The sequence below is a fragment of the Gadus chalcogrammus genome, chromosome 3, assembly GCF_026213295.1.
Source record: "Gadus chalcogrammus isolate NIFS_2021 chromosome 3, NIFS_Gcha_1.0, whole genome shotgun sequence".
Lineage (NCBI taxonomy): Eukaryota > Metazoa > Chordata > Actinopteri > Gadiformes > Gadidae > Gadus > Gadus chalcogrammus.
In genome coordinates this window covers 18,901,706-18,921,223 of record NC_079414.1, presented here as the reverse complement: position 1 = coordinate 18,921,223, position 19,518 = coordinate 18,901,706, and the positions used below count along the sequence as shown (strand labels likewise).

Sequence of the window (19,518 nt, the reverse complement as noted above, 5' to 3'; positions counted from 1 at the left end):
TGGAAGTGTATCGCCTGCAAATCCCATCCAACTGAAAGAGGCTTCTGGTGGTTTGCATGTTGCAGATATTGAGATGAGGGTCCAATTAGATGTTTTTTGTGACCAATTGATTATTCATATGAGGAGAATGAACAAGTAGGAATAATAAATAAATGCATGAAAAACATGAGATAAAACCTGCTGCTGTCTCCATATAGACACGCCCACGCACGCACACAGCCCCCCCCCCCCACACACACACACACGCACGCACGCACGCACACACACGCAAACATTTTCTAATTTATGTCACATGTTTCTGAAGATATGCAACCTCTTTCAAGGGACAACTTTAAACATAAATATTGTCCAATTAAAATATGATGACGTTAAATGTCAAACATAAAACGAATATTATTTTATATAAAATATGGAGGTTAATAACTACTTTTATTGTGTGCAACGTCAAATGCGTCAGCCCGCAGCACCGGAAGTGTTAGGAAAAGGGTTAAAAAACCAATTGTAACAGGCTAGCTATCGTTAGCTGTCAGTGGTATTTCTGCAGGGATGGAGGTTACACGGAAAAGTGAGTAGCGGGATTTGTATAACGGAGTTTCTTCCTTTGCTGTTTACTTGTAGCAAGAATATGGTGCAATAAAGATAATTGAGTTTCACTGTAGTCAGAATCTCCCCATTGATCTATGTAAACGCTGGTGCATCGTTGTTGCTAGCGGTGTCGCTAACGTGCCTGCTGGAAAGCATGCACACCTGGTAGCCTTGCACATTGCTCAACTTGCCCCTTCTCTTGCAGATTTTAAAGACTGTTTAAGCGCCGTGTATAGTGCGATAGACGAGGCTGATTTCCTTGCTATCGATGGTGAATTCTCAGGTAACTATGGGCACATTTGAATCCCCATTTCTCAAACGCACTGCTGCAACTCAAATCCTAATCGCTGTGCATTCTGTAATATTTCAAAAGGTATAAGCGATGGGCCTAATGTCAGTGCACTCACCAATGGAATGGATACACCTGAGGAACGATACGCGAAGCTTAAAAAGGTTTGCACGAATTCGTTGTACTTCACTTTCTCCCTCCTCTAGGTCATTGCTACCAGCATCCACTTAAACGCGGGGGTTGTTGTGTTTGGCATTGCGTTAAACTCTTATTTTCCCCTCCTAGCATTCCATGGACTTTCTATTGTTCCAGTTTGGTCTGTGTACGTTCAAGTATGACACGGAGGCGTCCAAGTGAGTGGTTGCAGACTGTAGGACTGACTACGCGCACACATGCTAAAATGTGTTTGTTTGGATTATGTTCTGTTTATAATAATTGTAAAATCAACGCCTGCAAAGTTGTATTTGAATAAGTGCACCATAATAAGTGTATCCATAAAGTTTCCCCCTGTAATATAAATTTGACTTATTATTTGCTTTAACTACCCATTTAAAACAATAAACCACCAGGCAGTTATTTTGTGTGCATGAACAAAAAATGTAAATTATTGTATGTTGCTCAAATTAAACACAAATGTGCCCAAGTACTGATGCCGCTACCAAACCCATCATAACAATGGACAAGCTCACCAATCTAAACATATCCTATTTTCCCCCTCTCCGCAGGTACATCATCAAGTGTTTTAATTTTTATATATTCCCGAAACCCTTCAACAGAGCATCACCCGACATTAAATTCATCTGTCAAGTAAGTCCTTGGTCAGCTAAATCTGTCCCTCGAGCTATGGTCATTAGTCACAGGACTATTGTATATTTATTGGGCTAAACTTTTGTCAAGTTAAATGCTGTTTTTGTTTCAGAGTTCAAGTATTGACTTTCTAGCAAGCCAGGGGTTTGACTTTAACAAGGTCTTCCGCCATGGTGAGTGAAATAAAATCTTTATTTACATTCTGTTGAACATCCACACTAACCTTACAATACTCCATGTTCTTGCCAAAAAAATAACAATTCAAAAGACTGCCACGTGAACGGCCTATTTGGAGTTGTTCGAAAAGTCATACATTTAAATCACCAACGTGCACTTTAAACACCTCGTTCTCCACGACTTCACTTCCTGAGTGAAGTTGTGGAGAACACTTCCTGATTTTAATTTTTCTTGTCTCAGGGATCCCCTACCTAAATCAGGAAGAGGAAGCCCGTGTGAGGGAGCAGGCAGAGGAGAGACGGAACCAGCAGGCCAACGGAGCCGCAACACCGTCCTTCATCTCACCGTCCTCTAAAGGCCCCGCGCACGTACCCGAAGAACACAAGGACTTCATCAGCCGCGTCATGTACGTTCCTCTGATGATCATATTCATAGACGTCTTGAAAGGAGTCGGCGTTTCCCGGCTGGAGTTGTTTCATTGTATGCTGTTGGTTAACATCTTAAACTTGTTGATCAAGCAAAATGTCTCGTCCTCCTCTACAGCGAGAAGGTCGATGGCCTCTTCACCAACTCTGAGAAGACGGTGGAGTTGGAGCCATGTACCGGGTAAACCACCCGCTACTTGCCTCAACAAAAGTACCCTACTTTTTTTGTATTTGTAGCTGACTCGTTCTCCACTGTTCTTCACCCGTAGGTTCCAGAGAAAGCTGATATACCAGACTCTTAACTGGAAGTGAGTTTGGCTACATTTGTTCTCTGCAGTGTTGCAGTAGTGTTGATTGGCTCTGGCTAATGCATTCTCCTGCTCTTTTAGGTACCCTAAGGGTCTTCATGTGGAGACCATAGAGACGGAAAAGGTAAGAGTTTGTCTCACTGCAGCCTTGGACCACGTTATATAATGCAACTTTAAGCCCAGGAGAACAAGCGTGGATGTTCTGTGCCTCGTGTGTTTGCAGAAAGAGCGCTACATTCAGATCAGCAAAGTGGACGACGATGAGCGAAAGAGGAGGGAGCAGCAAAAACTGGAGAAGGAGCAGGTAGATAGTCTTTTGAGTACGGACGTCGTCAGATTTCTGACTCAAACTGGGGCCGTTAATAAATGTTGTTTCCCCCCCATGCATTCATCTTCTCATAGGAGGAGCTAAATGATGCAGTTGGCTTCTCAAGGGTCATCCATGCCATCTCTAAATCTGTAAGTGTCTTTTATTATTTGATTAAAAGTTTGCTTTTCTTAAAGATTTCCTTGGGTGTTCTTGAAGCCGTTCACATCTTGGCTTTGTGTCACTCTGTGCCAGGGTAAGCTTGTGGTCGGACACAACATGCTTCTGGATGTCATGCACACAATCCACCAGTTCTACTGCCCACTGCCACAGGTAACATGGATACACAATGCATAATGCACCATTGACTGAGGCTGTGTGTGTGTGGTTCATGTCTTTTATAAAAAAAAAAGTTTCATTGAATTTGTTTACACTTTGTTCGGTCTAGGACCTCCAAGACTTCAAAGAAGTATCCATGTGTGTGTTCCCAAGGTGAGCTTTATAAGAATTTTAAAATACAGATTTTCTTTTGCCACTTGGTTTCAATAAAAAAAAAATATATTACGTTTTTAGACTCCTGGACACTAAACTGATGTCTTCCACGCAACCTTTTAAGGTAACAAACGCCATTGCCCACAAGCATTCCTCACTAAATATTCCTAGACGGGAGGTTTAACGTATCTGACTTACTTGTTAGTGTTGGTGACATTCTGCCGAATGCCCTTTTCTAGGACTTGATTCCCATCACCTCTCTGGCAGAGCTGGAGAGGCGCCTCAAGGTGGCCCCCTTCAAATCTCCTAAAGTTGGTGAGAAGATATGCTCGTATGGATTTCATGCATCCCGCATGGCTAAAGTCCCATCCTCTTTGACACGCACACTTTGTCTGCTCACTGTTCTCCTGCCAGAGACTGCAGAAGGCTTCCCCCGATATGACACAGCCCAAGAGCAGCTCCATGAGGCCGGCTACGATGCCTACATCACTGGCCTGTGTTTCATCTCCATGGCAAATTACCTGGGTAAAACGCATTTCCACCTCTCTGCCTCGGTGCAAATGCGTTGCAGAAAATCATTGCAGAAATCGTTTTCGACTGCTAGGTTTGAAGTGTTGTCTCCTTTTCCACTTTCTCATTAGGTTCATTTTTGACCCCTCCCAAAGCCCACATCTCTCCTCGCTCGAAACTAATGGAGCCCTTTTTCAACAAGTATGCTTTCTTTCTTTTTTCCTGAGGCGTTACTTTTTCTTATTGAAATTTTTCGAAAACCTAATATATCATTTTCGTTTCCTTTTCCTTTTCCACTCAGGCTTTTCTTGATGAGGATCATTGATATTCCCTACCTCAACATGACCGGCCCTGACTGTAAGTGAACCATTTTCTGTTCTGAATAATTTCGGCATATAATTGTTTTCGTTTTAAGTTCAATCTATTATCATTTTTCTCTGCTACTTTTGCATCATGAATTTATTTTCTTCCTCAGTGCGACCCAAGCGGGACCATGTTCTCTACGTCACCTTCCCTAAAGAATGGAAAACCAGCGACCTCTACCAGCTCTTCAGTGCCTTCGGTAAAACACACCCTTGCTCATATCTATGCCATGCAAGCCTCATCCGTCCCATGGACCCCATACTTAAATCTGTCCCCCCCCCCCCCAGGTAATATCCAGGTGTCCTGGATAGACGACACCTCAGCTTTCGTCTCTCTCAGTCAGACGGACCAGGTTCAGATAGGTGAGCATCCCACCATACTTAAAATGAAATTATACCACATTATTACAAACTCCCTATTATTCAACGCTAAAAATGTTACTGCAGGTGACTTTTTTTAAATCTGTTTTTGTTTCTGTAGCAATGAACACCAGTCGCTATGCAGAGAGCTACCGAATCCAAACGTACGCAGAGTACATGAAGGGCCGGCGGCAGGACAAGGATGTCAACAGCCAGCCTGACCAGTCCTGGGGAGAGGAGGGCTGGGTCAAGTCCCCCACTACAGCTGGAACTACGGGCTACGGCTATAAAGGGTACCGACCCGGAGCTCCAATGGGCCCCGTACTTTACATCTATACCCTAGCCGCGTTTACATGGACACATCTGATCCGCATAGATTTCCATATATATATATATAATACCGTATTTTCCGGACTATAAGTCGCGGTTTTTTTGTAGTTTGGCTTGCCCTGCGACTTATATTTCGAAGCGACTTATATGCCAAAATTGTGCGTACACTTCGGCCGCAAGATGGCACCGTCATTCATTAGGCCTACAACTGAACGCTGCAAGCCTACTGCACCACCGAATAAATTATATTCTCGTCGTCATCGTCCTCAATGTCCTCCGGTTCAACCAAAGCTACCACAGCCTTAGCTGCAATGTTGTGCAACATAGCTGTCACACATATCACAGCGCATGACTTGGCCGGCGAAAACTGGAGCCCTCCGCTGGACTCGTGAAGGCGTCTAAAACTTCCACCTCCCGATCGTGCGCTCAGGTTTAGGACCGCGGCGCATACGCGTCCGGTGGAATCCCGGTGTCACTGAATTCGGTATACTCTCAGAACTACGAGTGGGACCGACACACCTATATTGCTATTGCAATTTTATTCAGTCTCTCCAGACTAAACGTTCTTGTTTAAATGTTTAAAAATAAATGCGACTTATACACCGATGCGACGTATATATGTTTTTTTCCTCGTCATGGAGCATTTTTTGACTGATGCGACTAATACTCGGGAGCGACGTATAGTCCGGAAAATACGGTATATATATATATACCTCATTCGGAATACATATATCTGTTCGGCATAGAATTCTATGCCGAATAGAAGAGGTGGTGTAGTCCGGTTTAATCGACATGTATACACTTAACTTTGAGCAGCTGCAGTAGTTTGCAATTGGTCCACTGAGCTCCGTCTGTACTTTTATGCACACCGAGCCTGACCGCTGTCAAGGAAAGTGGATTTATTGCCTGATTCACGTCTTTGTTACCACTCGTAAGTAGTCCGGTAAGCGTGTCCGGTTGCTAAGCGACGGGACATGGGTGTTTATTAATGTTCGCGTATCGTAGTGTCCGCGCGTCCGAGATAACTGTAAATTAGTAGGCTACTACTAGTACTTTTGCAGGCTGAACGTTAAAATACTTCTTAACTTAAGAGAGATGGCAGCTGCAGTAGTTCGCAATTGGTGCGAACTACTCTCAGCTCTCTCCTGCTGTGCTTTCATTAAAATCAAATTCACAATGGTGATAAGACGTCCATTGTGTCGCCGCCGGTCCAGAGATGTGTCAGGTGTGTGCGAGAGACATAACAGACACTTTAGTTACTGCCATGTATACAGTACATTCGGATCACATTTTAGGAACAGATATATTCCGCATAGAAATCTATGCGGATCAGATGTGCCATGTAAATGAGGCTAATGCTGTCAACTAAAGGCTTTTAGTCAACGGATTTCTGTCTGGGACAGACCTGCTGTCTACAGAAGGTAGACAGCAACATGTGCAGAACATTACTATGAGCCACACAAACGTGTATGTATTATGTGTATGCATCATTTATTTTTTCTGAAGGACTTTGGGTAAGCGCAGCATAAGTCCCAATCAAGCAGACCAAGGGGCTGGAGAAGCTCAGGCCACCGACGGCTGGAATCAAAGCAGCCATCCAGATGGCATGGGGAACAAGAAGCTGAAGACTGATGGTGTGCCTCCCTTTTTATACTCGACCTAAGAAACGGATTCTGCATGCTGAATCATGTAGACTATCTGTTGACTACTAATCTCACACATCAGATTTAAGATTAATAATCTGATGGAAGATGTGGCGTTTCACTCTTTCGCTTGATTTTATGTGGCTGGAAGCGGGGATTTGAAATTATCTAATTGGCTGTTAAAGGGGAAATCCGTTGTAAAACGGATCTGGGGTATGTTTAATATGATAACGAGTTGGGATGTTCGTTTGGGAGCAAAAAAGCGCTTGTAGACGCATTCTTAAATTGGCTGTTTTTAGCCGATTCTACCAAGACACTATAAACTTGGAACGATGGGGGCATGTGTTATGGTGAAAACTAGATCGCTATTTTAAACCATTTAAAAGGCTAGAAGTAGCCAGACACTTCTTTGGTAGAATAAGGGTCTTAAAATATAAAACGAGGCATTGATAACTGTAAGTGTACAGATTGTTTATTAAAAATTACATTTTATACACACCATACCATCAGTAGTTCACCCGTCGACGCCATCTTGTAGTAATAAACGACTTGGTAGTCATTTATTTTAAATGGTTTGAATCAACACTGTGTAGACCAGGCAGCCACTGTAGTAATACACTTACTTTCCTGATTGGGGGGTGTAAACGAACGGTAATGCCACCCCTTAGTTTCTGGTTTCCAGCCCGAATATGTGCCATCTGCCCCAGAAGTTTTGCTGTAACAGGACTGCTTGATCCATAGATGAATTGTCTGTAAGCTCTTGAATGACGGGTGGGGGTCGGTTGTAACATTGTCAACGCTGTCCTTATAGAGCTATACTCTCAATCGTACGCAGGAGTGGTCGACAGCAGGACGTCCGAAGGCTGGCTTAAGACTCCGTAAGTCTATTGCTGATGAAGCTGCACATGTATATCCTATCCCGTGTTTAGCGGTTTAGCTTCACATTACCATAACCATTTTCTGCTGTGGGCTTGTTTTTCCTTAACTGTCCGTCCTCTGGTGTTCGTGCAGGTGTACTTCAGAGTCTTCAGATTTGAGTCCGATCCATGAAGAGCAAAGTGCCGAAGGCCCAGTTCCAGCTAATGAGGCTGAAAACACCTGGCAAAACCCTGTGACCAATCAAGGCAAGAAGGCTCGTAAGAACAATAAGAAGAGGAAGAATGAAGGTTTGTACGCCCATCTTGTAAAGTGACAGAAATGCAAATAATTTTGATCACCACCCCTTTTATATTGAATAGATCTTTCTCATGTAGGTTCTGAATCAACTGCATCCCTGTTTGATGTCCCCGCGGTCTGGTAGTAAGTGGTCAGGGGTGGGAGGCCCCCCCCCCTCAGGAAGAATCTGTTTCGCTTCAAACCTTTGCTTACTGGATCTCATGGCACTTAATGATGCGGATCATGACTAGCATTCGGTCAACTCCTCCTCTGACTGTGATCATTTCCTCAACAGTTACCATTGGTACCGGCCAACACGTTTGACTGTATTACTGAAGGTAATGCAAAAGCCATAATCGCAGCAGGCATCTTGTAATGTAAGACTGGGCAAATCTTCAATTCTTTACTGTTCTGTAAAAGTTTTACGGGCACGTACATGCAGGACGATGTCGACACTGCGGCACTATTCACTATTCGCCAATTTTAACCAGCTGGTCCGCTCCTTTAGTCTTGTGTTTTGTGTGTGGCTACCTGTGCATCTAGAAAGAATTGTGCTGGAAGCATCACTTGACTTGACCCTATAGTTTAGTGTTTTAAAAAAACAACAATCAAGTCCTTTTTTTTTAATTTTAAAGATTGGATAGTTACTGTCGACTTTTCCAGTTTTATTGAATCTATAAGCTTCTCCATGATCCTGTATTTATATTGGTGGTATATAATTTGACCCTTTGAAGGAGGAGCCTTGTATGGAAATGTGTTACTATGAATTTATTTGTTTTGTCTTTTTGTAAACTCCCTGTTTGTTCTACTGCGCAATGTGTAAACGTTAAGAATACGTGTACATTTTGTATAAGGAAATTTAAAAAAATATTTCCTTAAAGGAAAAATTAAAGAATGTTTCTTAGTACAGATGTTCATTCTATTATTTGCAAAAAATGATATTTTTTATTTGTGAAAAACTATTGTCAAAGCACGCAGGTATCCAACTCAAAGTCAAAACTTTATTTCTTAGGTATCAAAATCTAACTTAGATCTAGTATCGGTGTTTTCTTGACCATTTCTAATTTGATATACAGCAATACATGCATCATGTTGCTTTATCCCGTCAGTAACATCTTCACTTCAAGAGCTTTATTGGTCACATACAAGAAATGCATTGAGATGAAAAGTTAAGTAAACAACCTTGGGTTGTCATATTTAAATTGATCACTTTAGTCAAAGATGAGGATAACTAAGTTGACTTGGAAATATAATTGCATAATATTCTACACCATCTTGCAAGGTTCATGTCTTTGTACTAAAACTCATGGAGGAAGATCTTTCCCCACAGGAGGCAGTACAAAATACCCATTGACACGAACAATGAAGGACATCCTTATTTTTGTCCGTATGGCTAACTTGGGGAAGAACCAAGACTAGCCTTTTTAAAATGTTTATTTGCATAATTTAAAGGAAACCATCACACAGTGTACATTTTGTATTGCAGTTATTCAGGCCACTCGTTGACTAGATTCTTGTCAGGAAGGTGGTGCAGATGGCTGTCCTAGCCCACTCACAAGGAGACATTCTTGACCTCCAGGAAGCACAGACCAGGATAATGGCCATTGAGGCTAGACATCAGATGGAGAGATGGTTAATATTCAGATCATACTTTAAGGAATACTTTTCAAGTTGTGTAGCTTAAATGTTCAACCTGGACCATATTTATGATCATTTTGGGTCTTAGTGCCTATCCTGTCCCAATCACTTTGAGGACATACAATGTGTAATATCCCCTAAAGGATTACATTGCAGCCGTTTTCATGAGTCAGCTGCAGTGTTCACGGTCAATCCTGGACCAATCTCAAATTGTTGTCCGCATTAGTCCCTTGGACCCAAAATGATCAAAAACTAGGGTGTAGGTTAAACAAATCCTGAAATTTTGCTTTTAACCATAGGTACATACACACAGAAGGCAGTATGAGGAATTTCAAATGGATGGTGTTATTTTAGAACTTTTGTCTACAAATAACATAAAATGCAGTCTGTTGTTCATAATCTACATGGTATTCACCTAGATTGTCCAGGAAGAACTACAACAGACAAGGTGCGGTCTGGGAGGGATTTAAAAAGTTTTCTCAGGCGATCATCCAACTTCTTCATCACGCCCTCCATTTTTCCATCCTAAAATAAAAAAGTTCAACTGTAGTCATCACATTGTCGATTTGAGTTGACAGGTCTATTGTCTCCCAGTTAACTCAAACCTGTTGTATTTCGTCATTTTGTTATGCCCAATCCAACAGGTAAACACAAACACTGCAATACCATCCAACGATTCAGCAACTGCAACCACCACTAATCAATAAGCAGGTAGTGGAAATGCATATTAACTAACATTTGGAAATTTCACCCAACATGCAAGTTAACTTTGACCTTGAATGGCTTGGCCCCAACGTAATTCATCTCAACTAATCGACTCACCAATGGGTTGTTCTCCGTAATGGTGTTGTTGCTAAAGCTGTTGTGGTCTGTTGTGGTCTCTTGGGCCCATGACCGCAGGTGACCCGGGGTAAGAGAGGGACAGACGAGGTACCTCTGGTCCCTGAGCTCCTCAGAAGAACCCAGGGCTGCTGCTGCACACTCTGGACTCTGAAACTCTGTCACATACCCAAACTAACTAGTAAGAAACAGAAACACAGATTTATCTCGACAGATGATGCAAAAAAGTGGGGGGACAGTGAAACGTGTTTGCTTACTTATACTTGCATGTCTTGCTCGTCTTCCATTGGGTTTGCTGGGCCGCAGGATGTTCTCGACCACACCGAAGTGGCCAAATACCTCGTTGAGCTCATTCTCAGACAGTGCACAGGCAGGAGGACCTTGAGGAAGCTGATTGTAACCGTTCATTAGAGTCTCATTGATGGAAGCAGCCACCTTTGAATTGTAAGCATCTATCGTCGTGGTCCAATTTTCGCCTGGTTTCGTGTCATTATCCGTCGGATTTGAACCTGGAGCATTTGGTACTGGCATGGGTCCATTCGTGTGAGGCAGTATGTGGGAGGGGTTCACGATAGGTTTGAGCCTCATAACGTGGACATGGTTCACGTTGAGGGGGTCCTCCTTCAGGGCATCAAGGGTTAAATCAAGGTCCAATGTGGACTCATTGACCGGCCTCTGGACCTAGATGTAGGCGATTACACACACACACACACACATTAGTATGCGTCTTATAAATAACAGATTTATAGTGAGCAGAGTAATCAGAGGGTGCTGCCTACCCGAATGTGCTGTCCATGCACAATGTGTCCACTTAGTGTTTGGACTGCCAGCACAGCCCCCTCCAGAAGCCTAAACTCAATCTCTGCATGCATCTGGGGAGGAGCCGGTGATGAGTGACAGCTTAGCTCATTAGAGTCCAGAAAGTACCTCAACTAGTTCGGTCCATGACCACATCAATATTCTATGCCTAGTATTTAGCCATTTAGCAGACGATTTAATTGGGACCTGCAAATGCAGATACAGCTCATTAAAGAACAGGTAGGGGCCAACACCATAGTTAATAGAAATGACAAGACCATCAAGTGGGGCATGGAGATAACTTCCTTACTAATTATCACATATTATATTTGATAATTTATTTTAACGATGATTAGGAATTAAAAAACAACATTTGCCAAGATTCTGTCGAGGGCTTCCTAACAGTCTGTGTCACTACGACCCGTCACTGAGATGGGGGGTCCCTGGGACCAGCGGTGGTTTACCCTGTGCGAGGTAGGTAGCATTCTGATGCGCTTCACAGCTCCACAGCAGCGAAACAGCCTCTTCACTTCCCTCTCCCCGAACCCAGATGGGAACGGCCCCACAAACACCACACACATTTGCCTCAGATGTGCACGTAACTGCAATGTACACACAACCACACACATCAATATATACGTTAATTAACACAGCAGCGAAAGAGAGAAAAATAATACTTTATGTACACAATGATGCACGAGTGGCTCACTCTTTGGTGGTGGTGTTCCTGTTGTAGGCCGGAGTTCTTCATGTGTTCTGAGACTGAAGAGAACTGCACCAATGAGAACGATAGCCATGCCGTCTGTCTTCTGAAGGAGGCCAGGACCTGAGTTCAGAGGGTAAGGGATGTTGTGAGTAGAGATGTTATGAGTACTAATCTATGATGTTGGATATATTATGTCAGATTTTCATCATAATCTTACGGTAATCTGTTTTATTAGACCAGCTATTAGTGATAGTGAATGTTAGGTGGTGAGGTTGTGAATGTATATGAGCTTTGGGGTGTCTAAAGCATTAACATGCTCCAGTGTCTACAAGTCAAAGCACGCTGTTGTTCGTCAGCACTATTCCTAAAGCCAAACACAACTTCATTTTCACCTCCTTGTCTGAGCTGTGCCACTGCTGATTGGATGGATTAATGGTGATGTCAGCGCGTTTTCCAATGAAGGTCACCGTCTGTCCAGACTTTTGGAGCACATCAGCAAACCTAAAGACATTTTTGATCACACGTTATTGATTACAATTTCAGAAATTTAAAAGAGAAAGCATATAAAACAGAAAGTTAAACGATTTTGTTTTCAGAAATCAAAGGGTATTCCTCTTATATTTATCTTTGTGTAGATGAAAGTGGCGATGGTGCATTGGTTTTACCTGCTACTTGGGGCAGGTTGAACATCAGTGGGCGTAGATACAGTGAGACTCTCTCCCCATAACTCATCGATATGGCACTCTACAACCTGAGCATGAACCATCAGGTAAATATCAACCAGTCTGGCTTCATAAAGGCATTATAAAGGGTTGTTTGAGTGGGGGGGTTAAAATAAATATAGTGAAGACAGGGAGATATTACCTTTCGAGGTCCTGCCTTAATAAAATACTGGGCCAACTCCAGAGCAGCAGAAGCATCCTCCATAGGGTCATGACCATTCTGCTCTTCGGTTTGGATTTGCTTCCTAAAGCCCATGAGTCATTAAACAAATCACATCACTGATGAACCAACACATGCATCAACCCAAACATACATAGCCACAAGCACACACAAACATAGCAAGAATCACCTACCCTAGAACAGCCTCAGCTAGGACCTTGAGTTTAAACCGCTGTCCAAATTCTTTCTTGTAAAGCAGTGCGGTGTCGATCACATGGGGATGAATCAACTGTGTGAGAGAAGAACCTCATTATACAACGTCACACAGATCATGAATAGGCCCAGAGTTCCCATTATTTGTTTGTTAAAGATCAAAGTCAGTTTATTCGATTAATATTTAATTAATTACATTCATTAGATTCACTTTCAAACCAGTAACTAACTTTAAGAGCCCTGAGGTCATTTTCCAGTGAATGTCCGACCAGGACTGCATCCCTGGGCAACAGCCTCAGAAGCTTTACTTGAACATCCTTGACGACGGTGGTGACTGGCCGCAACATGGCCGCGGTAATTCCGGAAAACCTATCAGTCAACATAGCCATCAGATTGCCTCCAGTGCAGAATAAAGAACACTGTTTTAGAACTTTGGTGTGGATGGGCTGATTTAAACCTGGTGAGATAGTCGAGGATACGGTTTGGAGGTCGCACCAGGTCGTCCAGCAAACATTTGCCACTGCTATCCACCAGAGAGACGCGGGCCAACTCGTACCCCTGTTTAGTTAAACACTGAAATCCATCGAAGTTACAATCTGTTTGGGCACTGTGGATTTATATCAGTCATTTGTTTTGAGGCCTTAAGTGAGTCTTACCATCTCACAGTCCACTCCATAGAGAGGACTTCTGTCTGTTACACAGTCATCACTCTCTGTAGACACAAAGTCCTCAAAGCCCGGCATGCCTGTGAAAAACATACAACACATGCATGAACTGAGCAGAGGCGGTACAAAAGAACGAAAGCAGAGTGAAAAGGAAGCAGTATTTAAGAGCTACCTTTCACAGGGAAGTGTTTTTTGATCATCTCTTCCTGTGGGAGAGTGTATGCTGTGAGCCCCTTCACCTCTGTTCCAAACGTCCTGATTATCGGATGCAGTCTCATCACTGTCGAAAGGAAATCATTCACGTACATATTGAGAAAAAAATGACTGCATAGAGAGCATCGAGTTGGGAGTTACGATGAATAGGTACTAAATGTATTGGAAAACCTACCATCTCTGAGCTGATTGCTTTCCTGGTCCCTTTGAGCAAAGCATGAACTCACAGATTCAGGCACTTTACTGCTGAAGATTCCAGATGGTAAATCAGTAGCCGATGGAGTGAAAGTGAGCCTCTAAAAAAAGTAATAGATGTTCAAGAGATTAAACTCAGAGAAATCAATACTTGTTTTTGGGGGAGGTGGGATTGGCCCCAAATCTAATCTGGTGTTGCTAGAAAAGCTTGACATCGATAAGACCCAAGAGTGGAAACTTGCTAGAAGACAAATCGATGCAAACACCTTTCTATGCATTGTATGGGTTTGTGTGTAATGCCAACACATTGTACACGGCCAATCATACAATGATACAAAGGTAACAGCGCAAGATTATATTTGGATGTGTGATACGTACTGTGTTGTAGTTGGTTCTGAGATGTTGCAGAGTCAAGAAGTGTTGGTAAAAAAGACACTGGGAAAGGCCATTGAGGACAACAATGTTCACCCCTTGTATGTTCTTCTGGTGATGGAGATGGCACCAACTGTAAAAGAGAATTATAACCAAGAGAAGTGCATTTAATACATGGGTATCTGGACAAACAAAATGTTGTGGAACTGTTCTTCTTTTCCTCATTCCTGAACTGATAAAAGATTATGTAGAAATGACTTCCGGCTGTTTACCTAGGTTGTTTGGCACCGTTGATTTTCCCCAGAGCAGCGAAGTGCAGCAGTTCTGTTAGCATATCCAATGTCACCTGTTGCTGCAGGTGAGCGAATGGCACAGAGATCCTCGGGATGTGATGAACAACACGATCGGCGTCTGTCATCTTCCTTTTCATTTTTTTACTTTCTTGTGGTTTCGTTGATGTGTTTTCTTTTCTTTTCCTGGACGAGCAGGACAGTGTCGGCGGGATCATTTTCAGGATGAATCATTGACTGGAAGAAAGACGAAATCTCAGTTGGAAAAACCAAACAATGGATTAAATACTGCTGGTTCAGGTAGTTGCTACATCAAGACTACTTTCGTAATAAATTGTTGAATGTTAACTATTTCTAATGCACTTAATGATTACTTCTTATAGTAACAACAAGGTGTAGCACTTTATTACTGGGACCACCCAACAAAGCAACCATCCAGGAAAGTATAGTGCCATGTGGACAACATGCTTCCAAACTAGATTGCTGAAGGGAAGAGGTGAATAGCTTTATAAGTTTGTAAAGATTTACCCAAGGGCCGTGGCTAAATTAATGTATCCACAATTCGCTATGTGTTAACAACGGATGCTATGGCTATGATATAGACATGATGCAATTTAGCCCAACATAAAGTAGTTAGAATAACCTAAACTAAAACCACCCGAAAATTTCACGGGTTTCCTTGAACGCCGGCGATGTAAACAAACCAGACTGTATGCAATGTACTTCCGGTGATTATTTTCAAATTAAAACTTTACAAATGTAAACACACACTGTAATTACACTTTACAACGTATGATATTTCTGAAAGAACAGTATCACAAATAACTAAATAATTGTTGTAATGGAGCAATGGTCAGCAGTCTCAGAACCCGGGATCTGGGTTCAAGCTGTTCCTTTGAGTGGTCGTGGCTCTATGTGTGGTGTTTTAATGTTCTGAATTACAGCTTTTATGCAGTAACTGTTAACTGTTACCTAACTTGGAAAAAAAACTAGGGGCAGATAAAATAATGATGTTTTAAGTGTGGACAATTGTGTTGTACAACTATATTCTAAACATAGGTTCTAAAGTGAATATTTAAAATTACACTTTTATTTTGATGGGAAACACAACGCTGTTCCGGGTTGTGATGTGCGCTCGGGGTTGGTCGATGACCTGTGCAGTCAAACGGCCTTACCAATCGATTGTGTAACGTAATGGGTTTCAAATTGTATGTACCGCGAACTACCTCACACCAGTTTCTACAATCGTGTCAACTTCGATAGAACGAAGGGTATCTCAAATATAAATTGTGCATGCCGCATGGTTTTAAGCATGTCGACAAAGAAATTGGCTAAGTACGGGCTTTTGTTTTGTTTACATTGTAGATCACTCTTATGAGTAACGTTACGGCTTTTATCAATGTTCTATCTAATGTTACACTACAGAGAATTGGGATTACTGAGGAAGCGCCGCCAGGCCACCGAAAATAAGGCATTTATTGTCTGTAGTAAGTACGTTAGTGGTACTAATATAACACATTCGAGACATTTTAATTTGGGGTTATTCATTTGGTTGTTTTTGTTTTTTCAGATCAAATATTCTCATACTTGATTGTGATTGACTTTGAGTCCACATGCTGGAGAGAGAAAAACAATTATGGCCAAGAAATAAGTAGGCCTCACGTTAAGTATTTCGATCCTCCATCAAAATATCCAACCGTTTACCCCTATCCTTGAAACTAACTTTTTCTCTCCGCTCTCCAGTTGAGTTTCCTGCTGTTCTACTCAACACGTCCACGGGGGAAATAGACTCCGAGTTCCATACCTACGTCCAGCCACAGGAGCATCCAGTTCTCTCTGAATTCTGCACTGAGTTGACTGGCATTACACAGGTATTTCTTTCTTTCTTTCTTCACAATAAACGTTCAGATTTTGCAGCAGTTCTTAAATGTGTATATTCTAATGTATGTATCTTCCAGAGGCAGGTGGAAGCAGGGATTCCCCTCCACATCTGTCTCTCTCGGTTCAGTCGCTGGTTACAGGCCCTGCAGCTTCAGAAAGGGTTGACCTTACCAGGGGAACGATCATCATCCACTTCTTCAGCCCTTCAAAAGCCTTGTGCCTTTGTCACATGGTCCGGTAATAGCCTTTTTCATACACTTGTTGACATGCATGATAAAGCTTATCATTGTTTACTCAAAAAAAATCTTGGTTTTTGATTGTTTTCCCACAGGGTATGTATCACCGGTTTTTGTTGTAGGTTACCTATGCCTTGAATTGGTTTATTTAAAAAAGGCAAATTATTGGTGTGTTTTGTGCACACAATGGGAGCTACCTAAGTTGAACTGAAACAAACATCAATGTCAAATCTTTTTGGGATGTGTGTGTATTAGACTGGGACCTTGCCGTGTGCCTGCAGTATGAGTGTAAGCGCAAGCAGCTCCACAAACCTGATGTGCTTAACAGCTGGATCGACCTCCGAGCCACCTACAGAGTATGTACTCAGTCTCTGTCTCTCTCCTTCTCCCAATGTTTTTTCCCCTAGTGCTTTGTGTTTTGACCAAGCATATGTATGTGTTTTCAAGCTTTTTTACAGTAGAAAACCCAAAGGGCTGAATGGGGCGTTACAAGATTTAGGGATCCAGTTTTCCGGACGAGAGCATTCTGGTAGAGAGACAATATAAAATCCTTTTTATTAGGTTTACCATCCTTATCTGCCTGATGGATCTTTTCATTCCGTTTCTTTCTTCCACAGGTCTGGATGATTCCCGTAATACTGCTCAGCTGGCATTGAGGATGATGAGGGATGGCTGTGTGATGAAGCTCACCAGAACGCAGGAGAGGGTGAGTGGCTGCCTGACAACCCGTCCGCTCTTCCCCCCGCTACTAACCGCTCCACTGCTTGTCTCCCCAAAGAATCATGCCAGGTGACAATCATCCTAATATCCTATCCTTTTTTTCTATCTGGTTCTATCTTTTCCATTTGTCTTCTCATTTATTTGTAATTGCAGCTCTGGTCAGATCTTTTTTTCTTATTTAGGCCCCTCTAGGAAATTATTTTCTTTGTTCTTTGAGGTGGTTTGCTAAATGGAAGAAAGGGAGAGTGTTGATTTAAATTGTTTCAACATAACCCAAAAAAGTTGTCTTTTAATGACTTGCAGAGTTTGTGGCTCTCTCACTCATACTAGGCGCCAATGAAGCCCAAGCCCCTGTTCGGAAATGCACCCGTAGAAAACAAGGAAAGTAAAGAAAACATGGCTCCAGATGAAAAGACGCTGTCCAGCGAAGAAACACCGGCAAAGAGATCACTTCAGATAAAAACGTGTTCAAAGACCAATGTTCCACTTTCGGACACAAAGAGAAACGGAAATCCGATACAGGAACCTTTTCAAGAATATAAAAGCCTGGTCTCTCCCAGGACCCTGCTGAATGGTACAACGACACCTCTGCTGGGGAAGGGCACTGTGGCGGGTAAAAAGACGACCATGGACCTTTTCTCTCCAGTCCTGGTAAATGCTCCTTCACGCCGGGACAATAGCAACAGCCTTGTTCTCTGCTCCACCACTGTGGGATCCATATCACACCAGCCGCAGGTCCGTCCGACCTTTGAACCCCAGACAGCGATGCTGGAACACACAAAGGACGGCACGGAGACGGATATCTCGGTGGACACGGAGGAGTGGCACGGATGTTATGACTACGAGGTGTTGGATGGGGATGATGGTGTCAATGCCGAGTTGTATGAATCACTTGATGCAAACGACAATAGCGGGGAGAGTTCTTTGTCAAAATATGTAAATTCCTCCATCCGCATACCTCATCAGATCAATGTAATTGCAAAGAACAAGACAGTTTTTGTTAACAGAAACGGAAACGGCCCGAAATTAGAAGCTAGTTCCTTATCTAATAACACTAAGCCATCTTCTTTGGTCTGTGTAAATGAAATAAGACAGCTCCCTCATGCCTCATTGGCAAATAGATCAGCTCTAAGATCAAATTCAATAACATCTAATCAACCTAAAGTTGTTTCCAGTAATATTCGTTTACATGTTCAAGATAACTCAAAGGCTTCTCAGAATAAATCAAGAACAGGGAACTCGTCCTCACTCATCACACACAAGGCCAATGTCCAAGAGAGGACTTTGGAATCCTACTTGTTGACAAAGCCCACACCAGTCATCATTCAGCACCATGCAACCAGACCATGCTCCAAGAAACCCAATGGAAAGGAGGCGGGCTCTTTTATCTATAGCGACCCAGCAGAAAATCCCCGTCCTACCTCCGCTCATTCTCCGCACCCCACAGAGTGCCATCCCCTCTATCTCAAGCAACCCCATGTCCAGTCGATCTTGCCCGTTGACAACCACACGTTCATCCCTCCAACATCCATCCAGACCATGGCCGCCCAGGATCACTGCTCCGCTGTGCGGATGTGGACGCCGGGCGAAACGGCAGACCGTGTGCAATGGCGGTCCCAATCAAGGACTTGGATTCTACTGCTGTCCAGTGCGCCGGTCGGGCTCCGGGAATATGATTCAGAACGGCTGCAAGTTCTTTAAGTGGGAGTCCGCGCTGATTAAGGACCACTCACCGGCCAATTCATGTGTCCAGTCTTCGATTTCTCTGCATGTTCTTCGTCGTCCGCAACTGTCGTCAACCTCAAGGAAGAGCTTCTAACTAACTTGGAAAATGTAATATTCATTTAATTAACTAAAGTAAAAAAAAAAAAGGTTAAATGGTATGATGCAAAGGAAGGATTTGTTTACCAAATAATGGTGTAACGAGTTGCTGTTACGATATGAATTATGTAAACGAAATATAATTTATTCAATTAGCTTAATTATTGTAGGATACATTGACAAAAATAATAAACCAAATATTGTCTTTTTTTTCCTTTTACAATGCTTTTCATGTGTATAAATAAATCAATTATTTTTAATACAGTCAACGTCTATTGATTTTATATAAGCGTGACAT

General features: G+C 42.6%; 3 protein-coding genes across 7 annotated transcripts; 2 read left to right on the top strand and 1 right to left on the bottom strand.

The window, feature by feature from the left end:
- The first annotated feature begins 461 nt into the window (after positions 1-461).
- parn (poly(A)-specific ribonuclease (deadenylation nuclease)) lies at positions 462-8,668 on the top strand. Of its 2 annotated transcripts, none has more exons than XM_056586490.1 (26): positions 462-565; positions 791-868; positions 959-1,038; positions 1,160-1,227; positions 1,600-1,681; positions 1,794-1,854; positions 2,099-2,264; positions 2,402-2,464; positions 2,553-2,591; positions 2,673-2,715; positions 2,815-2,895; positions 2,994-3,050; positions 3,154-3,231; positions 3,347-3,390; positions 3,472-3,514; positions 3,630-3,705; positions 3,805-3,915; positions 4,032-4,101; positions 4,202-4,257; positions 4,376-4,462; positions 4,551-4,625; positions 4,744-4,915; positions 6,459-6,586; positions 7,431-7,473; positions 7,607-7,761; positions 7,849-8,668. In XM_056586490.1, the coding sequence occupies exons 1-26, from the start codon at positions 547-549 to the stop codon at positions 7,893-7,895; spliced, it is 2,022 nt and encodes a 673-aa protein (XP_056442465.1). In that variant the 5' UTR covers positions 462-546; the 3' UTR covers positions 7,896-8,668. The 2 variants fall into 2 exon arrangements, with proteins under 2 accessions (XP_056442465.1, XP_056442464.1); XM_056586489.1 differs by having other exon boundaries at positions 7,407-7,473.
- Positions 8,669-8,704: 36 nt separating this feature from the next.
- LOC130379548 (RNA exonuclease 5-like) lies at positions 8,705-15,292 on the bottom strand. Of its 3 annotated transcripts, none has more exons than XM_056586463.1 (19): positions 15,091-15,292; positions 14,545-14,799; positions 14,279-14,405; positions 13,881-14,001; positions 13,665-13,772; positions 13,484-13,572; positions 13,285-13,400; positions 13,058-13,196; positions 12,809-12,903; positions 12,597-12,699; positions 12,398-12,483; positions 12,125-12,233; positions 11,736-11,852; positions 11,491-11,628; positions 11,008-11,100; positions 10,486-10,909; positions 10,211-10,386; positions 9,804-9,913; positions 8,705-9,360 (listed from the first exon to the last, which is right to left on the bottom strand). In XM_056586463.1, exons 2-19 carry the CDS (start codon positions 14,778-14,780, stop codon positions 9,303-9,305), a joined length of 2,445 nt encoding a protein of 814 aa, XP_056442438.1. In that variant the 5' UTR covers positions 14,781-14,799; positions 15,091-15,292; the 3' UTR covers positions 8,705-9,302. The 3 variants fall into 3 exon arrangements, with proteins under 3 accessions (XP_056442438.1, XP_056442440.1, XP_056442439.1); XM_056586465.1 differs by lacking the exon at positions 15,091-15,292 and adding an exon at positions 14,937-15,084; XM_056586464.1 differs by lacking the exon at positions 15,091-15,292 and having other exon boundaries at positions 14,545-14,919.
- On the top strand, positions 14,545-19,484 carry eri2 (ERI1 exoribonuclease family member 2). 2 transcript variants are annotated; one of them, XM_056586485.1, is made up of 10 exons: positions 14,545-14,630; positions 14,761-15,897; positions 15,988-16,049; positions 16,133-16,213; positions 16,306-16,433; positions 16,521-16,680; positions 16,935-17,035; positions 17,127-17,208; positions 17,297-17,385; positions 17,730-19,484. In XM_056586485.1, the coding sequence occupies exons 2-10, from the start codon at positions 15,773-15,775 to the stop codon at positions 19,098-19,100; spliced, it is 2,199 nt and encodes a 732-aa protein (XP_056442460.1). In that variant the 5' UTR covers positions 14,545-14,630; positions 14,761-15,772; the 3' UTR covers positions 19,101-19,484. The 2 variants fall into 2 exon arrangements, with proteins under 2 accessions (XP_056442460.1, XP_056442461.1); XM_056586486.1 differs by having other exon boundaries at positions 17,297-17,468.
- Positions 19,485-19,518: the final 34 nt, after the last annotated feature.

Bases quoted from the DNA above. Each gene is read 5' to 3' on its own strand.
- parn (XM_056586489.1), top strand. The intron at 1,855-2,098 runs GTGAGTGAAATA...TTCTTGTCTCAG, and splicing joins TAACAAGGTCTTCCGCCATG to GGATCCCCTACCTAAATCAG. The intron at 2,896-2,993 runs GTAGATAGTCTT...ATCTTCTCATAG, and splicing joins AAAAACTGGAGAAGGAGCAG to GAGGAGCTAAATGATGCAGT.
- LOC130379548 (XM_056586463.1), bottom strand. From the start codon at position 14,780: ATGATCCCGCCGACACTGTCCTGCTCGTCCAGGAAAAGAAAAGAAAAC. The intron at 14,002-14,278 runs GTACGTATCACA...TACTTTTTTTAG, and splicing joins TCAGAACCAACTACAACACA to AGGCTCACTTTCACTCCATC. The intron at 11,853-12,124 runs GTGAAAATGAAG...CTCTGAACTCAG, and splicing joins GGCACAGCTCAGACAAGGAG to GTCCTGGCCTCCTTCAGAAG.
- eri2 (XM_056586485.1), top strand. From the start codon at position 15,773: ATGTACCGCGAACTACCTCACACCAGTTTCTACAATCGTGTCAACTTC. The intron at 15,898-15,987 runs GTACGGGCTTTT...GTTACACTACAG, and splicing joins TCGACAAAGAAATTGGCTAA to AGAATTGGGATTACTGAGGA. The intron at 17,209-17,296 runs GTAGAGAGACAA...TTTCTTCCACAG, and splicing joins TTCCGGACGAGAGCATTCTG to GTCTGGATGATTCCCGTAAT.